Consider the following 16,607-nt stretch of genomic DNA (forward strand, 5'->3'; position numbering starts at 1 on the left):
GGGGACAACAGAGGTTGGACGGATGCGCTTTGAAGATGCAGGAGGGGCTGCAAGCCAAGGAATGCAGGCGGCCTCTAGAAGATGGAAAAGACAAGGAAACAGATTCTCCCTCGGAGCCTTGGGAAGGAACCTGCTCTGCGGACACCGTGACTAGCCCTGTGAGACTCATTTCGAACTTCTTAGCTCTACAACTGTAAGGAGAGAAACCTGTGTTGCTTTCAGCCACCGAGTGGGTCATTTGTTACAGCAGCCAACGAACGCCCTCTGTGCCCCCTTGTCTCCATCCAAAAATCCAGGTGGGTCTTCTCACCTGCCCACCCCGAAGTCATCCTCTGCTTTGCAAGCCACTCAGATTTTTCTAAACAGTCTATCCGACCATGTCCTTCCCTTGCTTTAAACTTGCTGAGGGCTCTCTGTCGTCTGTGGGGCAAATCCATCCTCCTTTCCCCGGCGAAGGAGATCCTCTGCTGGCACCAGTGAAGTTTTCACCCAGCCCTGCCCCTCTCCAGGTCCCCACCCAAGAGGGCATGCAGAACCTGCTGTTTCATGGAACAGACAGCGGAAAGCCGGGGCTCCCCTACTTCGTGCAGCGCAGGGGAAACCCTCTCCCGCTGGCCTCGGGTGGCATCTATAATCTTGCACGGTGGGCCTGGGGCCTGCTGAGAAGCCATCGCTGCTCAGGGCCTGACCCCTGACATCCCTGCAAGATGCTCAGCCGCGTCTCTGGGCCGTGGGAGCCTCACGGCCACAAGGGGAGAAGGGCCTCCCCCAGGGAGAACGGGGTTCTTCCACTCAGCCCCAGGATACCACCCACTCCCGGCCCCTCCCGGTTTTTTCCTTACCCACAAAGGCCGAAGGCACCAGGGCCCTGGCCCTCTGACTCCACTCCCAATGATCTCATTCTGTTAGGGCTTTAAATACCAGCAATATGCTTGTGATTCCCCAAATTACACCTCAAGCCTGGACCACTCCCTGGACACGCCCCCTGCCCCCACTCTACATGGAACAGCGCCTGGGTAATACCCCAGACTTAACACGCCACAAACATGCCTGAGACATCCCCCCCCCGCCCCCCCCCGGCCAGCTCTTCCTCGTCTCAGCTACCTACCCGCACCTCCATCCTTCCGGAAGCTCAGCCCAAATCCTTGAGGTCAAAGTCAACTCGTCTCTCTCTCACAGCCCACATCAGCCAACTGTTGGCTTCCGCTACAAACTCTGCCCAGAGTCCAGGACTTACCACCAGTGCTGCCACTACTGGGCCTCACCTGCTTTGCCAGGACCAACTCCCTACATCGTCCCCTGTGTGTCCTCACCCAGCAGCCAGAAGGATCCTGTTAGATCCTAAACTGTATTGTCTCTCCTCTGCCCAGAAGCCCGCCCTGGCTCCCAGCTCACTCGGAACAAGGGTCAGCAGCCTGATCCGTCGTCCACAATCGGCCTTCTCTCCCATTTCCATCTCATCTCCTACCAGGTCCTCCACCCGACTTGGCCTCCCACGCTGGCAGGGGACCTCAGGGCCTTTGCAGTCTGTACGCGGCCTTCCAGGCTCTTCTCTACGCCCTCCTGGCTCACCACTGCCGCCTTCAGTCCTCTGCTCACCAGCCTTCCCTGGCCGCCCCACATCTAGGGTTGTGACTTCTCAGCACTCACACCTGGTACTTTACCCTTCGCACATGGTCTGTTCTCTGCATCCACACCAGAACGTAAGTTCCACGAGGCAGGGTTCTCTTTAATTGGTGTTGATCAAAAGCTACTTACACCCAGCCCAGTGCCCAGCCCAGAAGACACCTCGGAACCATTCACAGACTAAGTACCTGGTCCTGAGCTCCCAAACCTGCAGGGGTCCCTCCGCGGGCTGTGCTGTCGGGTCCCCATCCCCACCTCCCACCTCCCACCATGAGGTCTCTTTTACCACCAGACCCTCCCCCACCCCACCCCACCCGAGGTTGGAAAGATCCGGTCCACCCAGTAAGCCACGTGTGCTGAGCCATCCTTCGTGCCCCACCCCCCAGGCCTCCACTTGCGTGGCTCAAAGACACATTTATCAGCCAGCGAGAGAGCTTCTGTTCCGCACACAGTGCCTGGTGACCCTGAGAGCTGATCTCATTCCAGCCTAAATAAAGGCGTTAGTTGTTCCTGTCGGCTTGGGTGGTCCCAGCTGGGGAACTAGTTTCGGTGAGGTTTTCTGGAATGTTGCAGAAGAGCCTGAAGCCCCCCACTGCTCGCTCCTGGGGCCTGAGGAGCCCCCTAACAGCCGCTGGGAACCTTGAGGTACCCTTCCCCCACCTGGCAGAGCTGAGGGAGGGCAGGGCTGACACCACTGACCAGCCCAGGGCCAGACTGGGGCGGCCACGACCCAGATGGAAAGGGCGGGGCCTCCCCTCCTGCAGGAAAGGAGGCAGCCGGCCAATTCTGGGCCTGGCAGCCGGGCGTCTGCCCACAAAGGCCTCCAGGCCCCACCCAGCAGATGCCAGCTCTTCCCGGGAAGGCAGAAGTGAGATCATTACTGGAGCCTAATTAACAAAGAAAAGCAGAGATAATGAAGTGGAGAAACATGTGGCTGGCACTGGAAGTGTGACATCTTTAGAAACTTGAGAAAGGAGGGTTTTATTTTGAGCTCTTACGAGTTGGAAGGGTGGAGGGGGGGTGGCGCAGGGAAGAGGGGGAGGCAGGGGTGCGTGACAAGGGTCGGGGGGGGGTGGACCATGAAGGCTGTCCCTGCTCCATGTGACCTCGAGGCCCAGAGATAGCAAGTTAACTTATCCAGGGTCACAGACAGTAAGTTAACTCATCCAAGGTCACCCAGCTCCCAAGGGTCCAGCAGGGGACTTGTTCCTACTCCTATTCAGTCCTTCCCCCCACGCCCCAAATGCCCTCTGCTGAGGTCAATCCCAGGCCCAGCTCAGGTCCCCTTCTCCGGGAAGCCCACTCCTCCCAGCACCCGGTGAGTGACAGGAGACCCCGCAGAGACCTAGCAGAGGCCCCAATGGGGACAATGACAAGAGGTGCCATTTGGGGCTGGAGCCGTTCCCTCCCCACAAATGGGATCACAGCCCTCCCCTCCGCAGACCCTTCACCCACAGCTGAGCTTCTCAAACTGGGCCTCAGGCAACGCTGGGGGTGGGAAGTGGGTCAAGTGAGAAGATCTATTTTCTCAGCAGAATGTAATCTGACATAGCTCCTTGAATGAAAACTCAAGTGGAGACTCTCTGGAACGGGGGCTTCCTAGGTAAAGCTGGGGCCCGGCAGAGCTTCGGCCCTTTCCCGCGTGGGTGCTCGGGCTCCGGCCTCGGGGACGTCAGCGGAAGAGCTTGCCAAGGCCGGGTCTGCAGGGTCCAGTCCACGCTGCAAAGCCAGGCCTTCCAGGCCCTCCACGCTCCGGCCTGGCCGGCCTCTCCGCCTTACCCCTCCCGCGCACGACGGGCCATTTATTCCTCCTTTCCTTGCTCTGCTGGGGCAGCCCGGGGCAGCCCCTGTGTGACTCTTCCCACTTTGCAAAGAGGGAAAGCGAGGCCCAGGCAGGCAAACCGGACTTGCTGCTGGAGTCACACAGGAAGTCGGCAGCTCTGCTCTGTCTGTGGGGCCCGGAGCCCTTGGCTCCGGGGGTGGGCGGGCTTGCTGCTCACCAGGGAGTTCCCCCAAGCTGGCAGGGAGGGCTGAGCTGCTGGGGTCCAAAGAACCAAACCAAAACAAGAGGAAGCTGGAAGCCTGTGTTTAGCCAGAAGGGAAGCTGGGGCAGGGCAGCTGTGGGGAAGTCTGGAGCCAGGCAGCAGAGGGAAGTGAGTCGGTGGGTGGGGAGACCCCTCTGTCTGTGCCCTCGCTGGTTCTAAAGGGCTGGGGCTCCGGGCAGACAGGCACGGGATGCACAAGCCAAAGGTAGCTGCAGCGGGCAAAGCCCCTCCCGCCTCCCCTGCAATGCCTCCAGGTGAGTGGCTGCTTGGATGCCTCCAGTGATGGGGAACTCACTACCTAACAAGGCTTTTTGTTTTTTTTTTTAAAGCCACTGCTATTCGAGAACCTTTCGAGAATGTTCATTTCCTTGATCTCTCTGGTGTTGCCTAGGACTCTGCTCTCGTGGGAGATTTGCAAACAGCTGCCTGACTCAGCGCTTCTTACCCGCAAATCCCTCCACCTCCTTTCCTGGGGCTCCACCTCCTCCGTTCCTTCACAGGCTCCTCTCCCTCAAGGTCTCTTGGAGGTCGGTGTGCTCCCGGCTCTGCCCTGGGCCTTCTCTGCTGGCTCCACGCTCACCCAGGCCAGCCCCAGCGCCGTCCTGCAGGCTCTCAGCACCATGACTGCTCCTGGATATCCCACAGGCCTGCAGACCCCGCCTTGGGGATGGACACCACCATCACCCTTCTGGAACCTTCTGCCCTCTCTCCCTCCTCACGCCCCACTGCCACCTCTAGATCCTAACCCCACCCATCTCTGGGTCCCACAGCCCATGCTGCTCCAGTTTTGCCTTCTCCCATCCACCTTGGTAGGTGGAAGTGTGGTTACCATGGTAATCGTTAAGACAATACAAATCCAACCCTATCATTTCCTTGACTGAAAAAGCCTCCAATGCCACCAGAGAAAGCTTGTGTCCCCAGCGTTTAGGTCAAGGCCATGCATGATTCGGCCTTATTCTTTGGCTGCGATCTTCCCCCCACTGCCCAACCAGCCCAGGCTCCAGAAGGGCACGGCCCTGGGTAGGACTTCAGCCCTGTGTTACCTAAGTGACTGCTTCCTTCAGCCTCAGTGTGCTCAGCTGCAAAATGGGAATGAAAACAGCATCTACCTCGCAGGCTTGCTGTGAAGACCCCACGAGGCTCTGGGAGAAAGGCCTGGGGCCTGGCACACCGTGGGCACTCAGCGAGGGTTGGACATGGATGGTCATTTCAGGGCTCCCCACCTCGGCAAGTGCTGACTCTCAGCCTGGAATCCCCCCATCCCCCGGGAGGAATGTCAGCTCCCTGGGAAGCTCTCCCAGACCCCCCAGATGCGTGTGGCCTGCCTGCGGGGAGCTGGTTCTCCTGGGGGAGGGGGAGGACTGGTCTTTGCCTGCGGGTGGCACTGAACTTGCACGGGGCTCAGGACACCCACACCGCTGCCATCCGTCCTGTTTCCTGGGGATCAACGTGCGTGCGGGCAGACACGCCTTCCAAGCCCCTGGCCCTCCGTCTCAACCTCCTCTCCTCGTTCCAGTCACGGCTAAACCCCTTGGTCACCAACACTGGTGGCCCCTCCACGGTGTCCAGGTCATACTTCCTTCTGAGACTGTCCCTTCCCATCTTTCTAGCCCTCCCCCTAGGACCCTGCCTCCAACCCTTCCCGTCCCCCTGTGTGCAGAGGGCTCCTGGCAGTGCTCTCAGCACCCCCTTCCCCGCCTCCTGTTCTCAGGGGGACGTCCCTCCTCTGCTCACTCTCCCCACCCTCTCTGCTGCCACATCATCCATTTCTCTAAAATCACACTGTCACTATTCAACCTCTAAAACCCTCTCCTCATCCCATTTCACCCTGCAGCTCCCACCCCACCTCTCCTCTGTCCCTAAAGGGCCATCATCTGCAGCTGATGAGTTCATTTCTTTTCTCTTGTTCTTCCCTGAGCCCACGATTCCACTCAGGTCCTCTCCCCTCCCTGAAACTGCTCTTTTCTTTTTTTCTTTAATAAATGTATTTATTTTTTGGCTATGTTGGGTCTTCGTTGCTGTGCGCGGGCTTTCTCTAGTTGCGTCGAGGGGGCTACTCTCTGTTGCGATGCACGGGCTTATTGCGGTGGCTTCTCTTGCTGTGGAGCACGGGCTTTAGGCGCGCGGGCTTCAGTTGTTGTGGCTCGCGGGCTCTATAGCGCAGGCTCAGTAGTCGTGGCGCATAGGCTTAGTTGCTCTGCAGCATGTGGGATCTTCCCGAACCAGGGTTTGAACCCGTGTCCCCTGCATTGGCAGGCGGATTCTTAACCACTGTGCCACCAGGAAAGCCCCCGAAACTGCTCTTGACCATGCCATCCCTGGACCTCTGGGCTGCTCCATCCCACAGTCCCATCTCAGGTCTGAACCTGACCTTGCAGCGGCACTGGGCCCAGGTGATCACTCTCCTTCAACAGTTTCTCACTCAACTTCCAGGACATCACACCCTCTGAGGCTTCACTTGTCTCTCCTCAGCTCTAAATGCTGGAGGGCCCCAGGGTTCATCCTCGGAGGACCCCTTCTGACTATCCCTGCTGAACCCCACTGTGATCCAGTTTCATGACTAAAGTGCATGAAATACAGAATGGGTCCCGACTGCATGTCTCCAGGGGGACTCTCTCTGTAGTCAAATGCTCTATCCCTAAGCCATGCCCCTCAGTGGGGCTCTCTCTGATTTGCAGATACAACTGCCTTCCCAACCTGTCCACTTGCGTGTCAAATTTGCCCACCACTCAGATCCTCACCTCCCTTTCCCTCTCCAGCTGCTTGGGACAAAATCTTCATGCTATCCTGTTTTGCTTTGGTTTTTTTTGTTGCCACACCATGTGCCTTGAAGGATCTTAGTTCCCCGACCAGGGATCAAACCCATGTCCCCTGCAGTGGAAGCATGCAGTCCTAACCACTGGGCCACCAGAGAAGTCCCTTGATGCCATCCTTGATCTCTCTCTTTCCCCCTCCCCACATTCACTCTCAGCAATCCTGTTGGCCCTACTTTCAAAATATGTCCAGGGCCCCAGGGCCTTTGCACTGACAACTCTTCTCCCTGGATGTCTCGACCTAGATTTCTTTCTTTCTTTTTTTTTTTTTAACATTTATTTATTATTTAGTTATTTAGTTAATTTATTTCTGGCTGCACTGGGTCTTGCGGCACGTGGGATCTTCATTGAGGCACAAGGGATCTTTCATTGTGGCACGGGCTCTTCGTTGTGGTGTGCGGGCTTCTCTCTAGTAGTGGTGTGTGGGTTTTCTCTTCTCTAGTTGTGGTGTGTGGGCTCCAGGGCACGTGGGCTCTGTAGTTTGTGGCACGGGGGCTCTAGTTGAGGTGCGCGAGCTCAGTAGTTGTGGCACGCAGGCTTAGTTGCCCCACGACATGTGGGATCTTAGTTCCCTGACCATCGACCTAGATTTCTACATGGCTTATACCCTGTCTTCATTCAGGCCTTAACTTCTGGTGGCCTCTCTAAAATTGTGCTCTTGACACTCCTATCTTTTGTGTTTGTCTCTATGGCACTTGTCACTATTGAATATGATACTATTTGTTCTTATTTACCTGTCTCCCCTATTAGAGATTTTTTTCTGTTTTGTATTCCCAGATCTTGCTTGGCGTACAACAGGCATTCAATAATCTTTTTATTGTTGTTGTGCAAATAAATGAACTCAAAGGATTATGAGCCTTAAGGGTTAGACAGGCAGGACTAATGTTATAGATGCCGATAGCCAGAAGGGGGCAGCAAAGACCTACCCAGTGTGGATGAAAAGTCGGGGGTGGGGAAAGCCTGGGCACATGCTGTGTGACCTCCAGCGAGTTCCTTAACCTCTCTGAGCCGGTTTCTTCCTGTAAGACTGGTTACTGGGGGAGATCAAATGTGCTGGTATGGGAAGGCTTGGTAATCGGCAAATCATCAGCATGATGTGGATGTTAGGTATCCACGGTGTGAGAAGTTGCTCCAATGTCCGCTCTTGGGGGACAGGGCTGTTATATAACTATGATGCACCCTGATGACAGACCATTGTAAAGTGTTTTAAAGACATGGGAAAATGCTTATGCTTAAGCGTGTGTGTATGTAAATTTATGGAAAGGACGAGATATACAATTAATAAGCTTGGGGAAAAATCTGGAAGAAATGTATCATCGTAAAAATAAACAGCCATCTGGGCAGTGAGATCTCCATATTTTCCAGATTTCCACCATGGGTATGTATTCGTGTCCCGACCTACCAGAATGTTCTACAGCTGTTGCTACACCAGCTACCTGGGCGGAGGGCCTCTCCTTCCTTAGTCACCACTGATCTTTCCCAACATATGAACAGCCCCCTTTGCTGTCCTGGGTTTGCATGGCCTCGGGACCCTCTGGGTCTGGGGAGAGACACACCTTGACTTGGTACTGCTGAGGGCAGAGACTGTCCCCAGCTACCTGCCTTTCTGGACCCTGGCCCAGTGTCCCTAATTTAACTCAGTGCTGCTGCAGGCAGGTGGGTGAGGTGGGGAGCACCCTGGCCAGGTGGCAAGGAGCTTCCAGTGGTGTGCACCTCGCCCAGGCCTCACTCACTCAGGCCCCTGGGATTGAGCCTGGTTTAGTCAGACACCTGCTCTGTGCCCTCACTTAGGCTGTGCCCTGTGTTAGAACCACACACCCTTCTGCTCAACTCCAAGGTCCAGCTTAATGTCACCTCCTCCAGGAAGCCTTCCCGACCCCAGGAATAACAGTAACAACCGCCAACCCCATTGGCTGAGCCCTTCCCATCACAGCTGGTCCAGGGCTGAGGGCTTCACAAACATCTCTCTCAAGCACCAGCAGGGGGAAAACCGTCCTCCATGGCTCACCCACCAATGCCCACCATTCATTCATTCAGATCACCTGGGGAGGCAGATATGACCATCTCCATCTCACGGATGAGGAAGTGGAGGCTCGGAAATGTGAAATAACGAGCCCAGAGTCACAGGGTTAGTAAGAGGCATCTGGGGTTCAACATGGGTCTGTCTGAGCAGCAGCCTGTGCTCTCCCATGGCCCCCACACCACCTCGGCCCCCAGTCCCAAAGCACAACATCTGCCACCCCTCCACGCACACAGGTATAGCCTACCTTTCTCCAGGCTATGGCACCTGCCAACGTTCCGCCTTCCCCAGAGACCTGACCTCCTGCTCCAATTCACCTCGGAACCCCAGGAGCTGGCCCGCATCAGGCCTCAGCAACTGTCTAATGGAAAGCTTGGGAACAGCCCTTTCTGGGGCAGGAACAGCACCCAGCGACCTCTGGTGAACCCTCGGAGGCCCCTGTGAGTCTGGACACCTTCCCAGCCCAGCGTGACAAATGGCGTTAGAAAGCACACAGCTGGCCTGCCAGCCCATCTGCCCCGGTCCCTCCAGGCTGACACCCGGCCCAGAGCACCAATGCCTGGAAAGGCTCTGGCAGTTCCATCCCTGAAGCCTGGGGCCAGGGCCAGGTGCCTATCCCTTCTTCTAGGCAGCCTGCCACCCTCTCCCATACCACGTGGGCAGAGAAAGCATCTCCAAGGGCCCTCTCTGCACACAGAGGGGCCACAGGGAAGGCCGATGGGTGGGCGGGCAGACTGGCACAGAGAAATGGGGGGCAGATGGCCGCCTTGGGGTGATGGCTGAGATGCAAGAAGCTGTTCGAACAGGAAGATGAGCTGTCGAGCCCCCCTTGCTGGAGGGCGAGCCGTGGTCAGTGGAAGAGGTCACCCCCCCAGAAGGGGGCGATGGCTGCTGGCTGCCTCTCCGCCCCCCAGTGTTTCTCCCCCAAGCCCGACACTCCGCTATTTGGTGGCTGCTCTGAATTACGTTGCCGCCCACCTGGCATCAGTGGGCCTCCCTGACGGAGCAGGGAGCCAGGTGTGGAACCAACACTTCCTCCGCTATGGGTTGGCCGTCCCAGGCAAGTCACTGAAGTCCCCTTGGCCTCAGTTTCTTCACCCGTAAAAAGGGGACAAAAAAAAGGTGATACGCAAAGCGCTGAACTCACAGCCCAGCATACCATGTGTATTTCTTGCGTTTCAAACTCGTTAAAATATGCGCATACCCCTGGAGCAGCTATATTTCCAGGGCTCCATGGGGCCCCTCCTTCTGGGCAGGAGGGGCCGGGGATCACAGGGTGAGCTGGGGGAGGCCGACGGACTGCCTGGCCGTGTTTCTCCTCTCCATCAGCGGAGAGGGAGGCCCGGCCACCCCTCCTTTGCCACTCATGGGAAGAGGAAGGACGGACACTGCCCGGCTCTGACACCAACTGGGGCAGCAAGTGAAGTTGGGACGGGAAGTGGCTTGAAGCTGACTCGGTGGCAGAGAGCTGACGGGGTCACGGGGCCCCTGCTGCGGGGCAGGCGAGCGGGCCACAGGCTGCCGACCACGGTCCCGGAGCAAGGCAGGTCCACAGAGGGCTGAGTGGCCTGGCACAGAGCAGGGATGGGCCAGGGGCCCCAGGTGGCCCCAGGGAACATGTGTCCTGCCCCCCATGGCCGATGAGAAGAGGGTCCCCGGGCCTGTGATGTTCTCACGAGCACCTGAGCCCTCGTACCCTTGTTCTGTCCTGCAGCCCCCAGAAGCACAGGCCTACCTCTCCACGGGGGCGAAGTGCGCTCCAGATCACGGGCCTAGAGGCCGGCCAGGCCACTTGCTAGCCGTGTGACGTGGGCACGCTGCTCAAACGCGAGCCTCAGTTTCCCCCTGAAGGTCCGGCTCTGGCGCCAACCTCACAGGTGTGAGGAGTAGACGAGATGCCTCCTCTGTCTGTAACCACGGTACCCAGACCACTGGCCAGCCCCAGGAGGAAGGACCTCCGGAAACATGTGTAAAATGGACCCACGTGAAGCGGTCAGCGCAGGGTCTGACACCCAGTAATCTCTTGGCAAGGTCTCCGCCGGGGCCACCAGGGCCGTGTTTTGCTGCTCTTACCTTCACCATCTCTACCTTACTAACATCATTAGACGGCTTTCACACCTCTGAGAGCTCTGGAAAAACACCTTGGGCGTAGGCCTTGGACCCCTGCCGCTTCCCCGGCTGACCACCTGCCTCTCCTCCCTCCCTCTCCTCCTGGCCCTCCAAGTCCTGCTCTCCCCTGAGGCCCCACGAGAGCCTTCCTCTCCAGGAAACCCTCCCAAGCACCCCTTCCTCGGCTCCTCCTCCTTGGGGTCCCTGCAGCCCGACAGCAGCTGCCACATTGCTACACCCCTCAGTGAGTCTGGCCCCCCTCCAGGTCGCCCCTTCCCCAGAAGCCCACCAAGCCAGGCCTGGGCGCAGGGAGTGAACAGCTATAGGTGGCAGGGTCAGGGCGCACGGAGGTGGGTGAGGAGTGAAGTGGATGTGACTGCGACTGTGAAATTGGATTCCTGTCCTGCAGGCTTTCTCTGTTCCCAGCGCAGCCTCCCCAAGGGCCCAGGGCTGCCAGTGACCCCCAGCGGGAGGAGGGGAGAGGCGGCAGAGCTCCTCCCCGTCTCTCCACACGCAGGCTCTGGGGTCTGCGCATGCAGCTGCCTCCTTGGAGGCCCGGCCATCCCTGAGTGCTGACCAGGTGGTCATGTCACCCCCCGCAGGGACAGCCCCTGCTCATTCAACGTTTGGGAGGGCCAGGACATAGCCCGGGAGACAGGGGGTGGATGCCTTGAAATGGGGCCAGGAGAGGCATTTTACAAAGCACTCACTCACATCCCACCGCCAAGCCCGCAGGTTCCCCTGCAGACACCCCTCCCTCTGAGGTTAGGAACCCACCCCCATCAACCTCATCTGCTCACCAAGGCCCCTGCATTAGGCAAAGTGGGGGGCACTGACCCGGCCAGGCCCCCCCCTCCTGAACCCCCATCCCAGGCTTAGAAATCACCAGTGCCACCCCACCAACCCTTCCTCCGTCCCAGGAACCGGGGCCAGGTTCCAGCTTGGCCTTCCTCCTCCCTGCTGGGGCCAGAGCCCAGGGAGGCGGCACAACAGAAGGGCGGGGGCTCCCGCTCCAGGGTCCTGGAACCGGTGCCCCACGGTGAGCTCCACTCCGGCCTCTGGCCCCCAGCACCATGGCCCACCCCCGTGCCAAGTGGCCCCCCATAGCCAGCGCCTCTTACCAGGCTTTGGGATGAGTCCTTGAAAAGGCCTGGAAGAGAAACAGAGATGGGGGTGTCAGGGGAGGGCCTGGGAGCTTGTGAGGAATGCGTGGGACCCACCCCAGACCTGCTGAAGCAGAATCTGCATTTTAACAAGATGCCCGGTGCTTCGTGCGCACGGGACCTGCGGACCCTGCGACCACGCGGCAGGGCCGCTGTGCACCAGGCCAAGCAGGGTCTCCCGCTGGCTCTGCCCTGCTGGCTCCACCCAGCTAGCTCTGGGGCCTGGGGCAAATCACTTGTCTCAGTTTCCTCTGCTCTGCCGTGGGCCAAACGCCTCTCCCAGGGGATTAGGAAGGAGTGCAGAGCGCAGGGGCCGCGGCAGGTAGGTGGGGCCTATGAAGGCCGCCCCCACTATGGTGGCTGGGGGGCAGGGGAGCTAGACTCACCTCTGTGGGGCTCCCTGCACCCAGGCTGGCCTGTAGCCCCCCTTCCTCCAACCCCCAGGACCCAGGGTGGTGCTGGAAGAGCTGCCTTGGCCAAGGGTCTGTGGTGCGAGCCCCCTCCCGTGGCAGCCTTGCCTCCTCTCTGTCCCCCTTCCCCTGAGTACCTGGTGACGGTGAACTTGATCTTGTCAGCCACTGCAAGGATCCTCTCCAGGTTCTGGGAGCCAAAGGTGCAGGGCTTTCGGAAAGGGATCCCGGGGGGCAGCCCCTCGATGATCACCGAGCCGGGGTTACTCTTGATTCTCTTGTAGGGGACCTGGACCGGGTACTTGATGCCCAAGGCTTCCCCTGCGGACGAGAGGGACAGAGGACGTGTTGTCAGGAGCCAGAGGTGGGGCTGGCGGGTTGTCGTCGGCAGCCAGGGGCTGCTCCATGCACGAGCGTGATACACCCCGTGCACAGTGGGGTACGGTGGGGGGCCGTCGCGTAGCACTGCAGAAAGGCACAGTCAGTGAGGGACTGGGAGGCGGGGGCCCTAGGAGGTCGGGGGTGTGGGTGTGTGCCCAGGGCAGGCTGAGCAGTGGCCAGGGGACGTGTGGCTGTGGCTGCTGGGAGAGGGCAGGGGCTAACGTCAGAGGCCTCACAGCTTGAGAATCTGAAAGCCGTCTCAAGGATGGTACCTCGTGGGCACAGCTGGCCCTTCCCTACAACTCCTGAGCCTCACAGGCTCTGCCTCACCCTGGCTCGGGATCAGCCTGGCCTAAAAGGGCAGATCGCATCTGGGAGCAGGGAGGCCAGCCAGGGTGCGGCTCAGACCTCAGGGCTCTCTCTCCACATCTGGGGCTCAGCCTCATCCCTGTGGCCAATCCCCTCTGCAGAGGGCTGTGGCAGGGCCATCCCAGGGACCGCTCTTTGTCTCACAGCCTGGGAGTGGTCCTGAATCCACCGCTGATCCACTCTGGGCCAAGGCCTGCTGCCTGCTGTCAGGCTGATGTGAACGTTCATGGCTCTCTGACTTAGGTGGGGTGCACCATGGGAGTCCCCTCCTGGACAGAGGGCTGGACACTCCTCCGTGTCACAGGATGCCCCTTTACAAAGATGTGCTGCAGAAATCTCTGCAAGTCTTTGAACTAGGAGAAGTAGCTGAACTTCTGGGCAATAAACTAATTTTTATCTCGTGGACACTGGGAATGGTATAACTGGCCTCATTTCCCTTTTTGCTCTGGCTCCTAGGAAACTCAGAGCTTGATGCATGCCCTGCATCTAGCAAGTACGGAATGGCTGAGTCTTCATGTCACCCCTGGCTTCGTGCCATTGCTTCAGCTTGTTTGCTTGGCTTTATTTAATTGAGATGTAATTCACATACCATAACATTTACCATCTTAAACCATCCAGTGGTTTTTAGCGTACTCAGGAGGTTGTGAAATCATCACCACTATCTAACTCCAGAGCGTTTTCATCACCCCAAAAAGAAACCCCAGCCCCATTAGCAGTCATACCTCACTCCTCCCCTCTGTGCCCTGGCAACCAAACGAATCCACTTTCTGTTTCTATGGATTTCCAGCCTGTTTTAAATTCTTTATCCTGACTTTGCTGCAGACAGAAATGTACTTATACCCATAATCCATGAATGGGAACACTGCCATCTCTACTTCCTCACTCCTTGCCCCCAAAAGGGCTCTTGCTAAAATGATTGACGGCCTCTGTGTTCCCCAACCCAGAAGATATTTGCTCTCTTTTGGCAGAATCCAACACAGATGACCACTCTCCCCTCCTTGAAGCCCTGGTCCTTGGTGCCCCACTTTCTTGGTTTCCCCTTTCTGGCCACTCCTCCCCCTCCTGGACTTGACCTCTAAACACAGGGTTCCTTGGCTTCCTGCATGGGTCCTCTTTCTGCTCTCTTTGCATCCCTAGGGGTGTCTCCTCTGCTCCTATGGTCTAATTTTTGCATCCAATCCAGACACCTCTCCTGAACAGCAGACTTGTCTCTCTGACTGCTTATGAGACATCACTCACCCTTCAGACTCAACATATCCAAATGGAACCCATCATCTCCCCTCTTCAAACTTCCCCGCTCAGTGAGGGCGCTGCCCCTTCTCCCTGGCTGGCAGCTTGGGAATCCACCTGTCCCTGGCAGCTCTGTGCTCCTCCCTCCTCCCCCTCGTCACGGTGACAGGTCTGGGTAACCCAGGCCTAAGCCGACGAGCACGTGGCATTTCTCTGCCATGGGGATTGGGTAAAGACTGGACATGTGACTCAATGGGGATCAATGAGAAACAGGGGAGGGCCCAGGGAATTCTGGGAAACTATCAGGCTTTCCTGAGAAGGCCTGTGGAAAAGCCAGCTCTCTCCCTGGATGGGATGTCTGGACCTGCCGTGGTCATTCTGCTAGCAGGCAGGAAGTCAGCCTGAGATGATTCTGACACAGTGGAAGGACACCAAGTTCACACCCTGAGCTGCTGGATCCAGCTAATCCTGAAAGCCACCCTACTGCTGGATTTCCTGAGTTACGGCTAATTGTACTGTCCAAAGACAGCGGCACCAACCTTTCTCCCATCCCACATGTTCCTTTTATAGTGTAACATCAACACTCCCCATGGAGAATGGGGTCTATATCCCCTCCTCTTACACTTGCGTGGAACTTTGTTACTGCCTTGACCAATGCAGTACGGAAGAGGGGACACTGCACAACCTCTGAGGTTGGGTCATAAAAGGCAACGTGGCTTCCACCTGGCTCTCTCTCTCAGGACACTCAGGAGCCCTGACCAACAAGCAGGAAATCCAGCTACCATGGAGTTGCTATGCCAGAAAGCGCACGTAGAGGGGTCACACAGAGACTGAGAAAGATGCTTGAGGGGCCCAGCTGTTCCAGCACCAGCTCTTTCCCCAGCCCAGGCGTCAGACATGTGAGTGATGATGCCGTCCAGATGACCCCAGCTTCATCCGCCTTCTGCCTGCAACCCCGGGACAGACCGTGAGTGACAGCTGCCCAGCTCAGCTTGCTCCCAAATCCTGACTCGCTGACACCCTCAGAGATAATACATGTTCATGGTTATTTTAGGCAACCACGTTTTAGGGTGATCTGTTGTGAAGTCATAGTAACTGAATCATTAGCCAATTAACCCCCTTAACGGTTGAAGCCAGTTTGCTTTTGTTACTTGAGACCAAAAAGCACCTTAACAGATACAGCTTGTTTTCCTCGAGGCAGGATGCAACTGGATGCCTCCCCTCCGCCCGCTGCCCTGTCAATTTGGGCCAGTGATTCTCTCTCTGAAGCACATCTCACTCCATCCGGTTTCCTGCAGCATCCCGGCCAGGGCCTGCCCAAGCCATCATCACTCTCGCCTAAATACTGCTCCAGCCTCTGGGCTGGTCTCCCAGTGTCCACTCCCACCCTCCCAGAGCCACTCACTTTCCTCACAGCAGCCAGGAAGCCACTTTAAAAGTGCAAAGCTGCTCCATTTACGTCAATCCTCCCAAAATACAAACCCGATATCATGGTTCCCTCCAAGGCCCTGGACAACTGGATCTGTCTTCTGGCCAGCTCCGCAGGGCCCTCCTCTCCCCCAGTGCCTGCCCTTATGCTTTGGCTTTTGGCTCCTTTTTATATCTGTCTATCTATCTACCTACAGATATATATATATATATATATTTTTGTTTGTTTGCTTGTTTTGGTTTTTTTTTTGGCTGCCCTGTATGGTTTGCAGGATCTTAGTTCCCTGACCAGGGCCCACGGCAATGAAAGCACCAAGTCCTAACCACTGGACTGCCAGGGAATTCCCTTGGCTCCTTCTTTTTTTTTTTGCAGTACGCGGGCCTCTCAACGTTGTGGCCTCTCCCGTTGCGCAGCACAGGCTCCGGACACGCAGGCTCAGAGGCCATGGCTCACGGGCCCAGCCGCTCTGGCGGCATATGGGATCTTCCCAGACCAGGGCATGAACCCATGTCCCCTGCATCGGCAGGCGGACTCTCAACCACTGCGCCACCAGGGAAGCCCGCCCTTGGCTCCTTCTTAAGACAAGCCTCAGGGCCTTTGCACATGCCATTACCTCAGCCAGAATGCCCTTCCTTCACACTCTGCTTGATTACCCATCGTTCAGTTCTTTCTTCCAAGAGCCCTTTCCTGGCTTCCAATCTAAGGAAAGCTATTTTCTCTTGAGCAGCCTGCTCTTTCCCTGCATAATCATGGGACAGGGCTTCCCTGGTGGCACAGTGGTTGAGAATCTGCCTGCTAATGCAGGAGACACGGGTTCGAGCCCTGGTCTGGGAGGATCCCACATGCCGCGGAGCAACTAGGCCCGTGAGCCACAACTACTGAGCCTGCGCGTCTGGAGCCTGTGCTCCGCAACAAGAGAGGCCGCGATAGTGAGAGGCCCGCGCACCGCGATGAAGAGTGGCCCCCGCTTGCCACAACTAGAGAAAGCCCTCGCACAGAAATGAAAACCCAA

General features: G+C 57.5%; 1 protein-coding gene across 12 annotated transcripts in view; it reads right to left on the reverse strand.

Annotated features, from left to right (window-relative positions):
* Positions 1-16,607, reverse strand: part of GTF2IRD1 (GTF2I repeat domain containing 1) — a 112,460-nt gene that overhangs the window by 19,129 nt on the left and 76,724 nt on the right. For 6 of the 12 annotated variants that reach the window (XM_067012414.1, XM_067012412.1, XM_067012411.1 and 3 more), the window contains 3 exons: positions 12,324-12,507; positions 11,735-11,763; positions 9,483-9,596 (listed from right to left, as the gene is read on the reverse strand). In XM_067012414.1, the coding sequence (XP_066868515.1) occupies positions 9,483-9,596; positions 11,735-11,763; positions 12,324-12,507 (327 nt within the window). Of the gene's footprint in view, positions 1-4,116; positions 4,332-9,482; positions 9,597-11,734; positions 11,764-12,323; positions 12,508-16,607 lie in introns of all 12 variants that reach the window. The other 6 variants (XM_067012416.1, XM_059038397.2, XM_067012415.1 and 3 more) reach the window with 2 other exon arrangements.

Source organism: Kogia breviceps, chromosome 14 (assembly GCF_026419965.1).
Source record: "Kogia breviceps isolate mKogBre1 chromosome 14, mKogBre1 haplotype 1, whole genome shotgun sequence".
NCBI lineage: Eukaryota > Metazoa > Chordata > Mammalia > Artiodactyla > Physeteridae > Kogia > Kogia breviceps.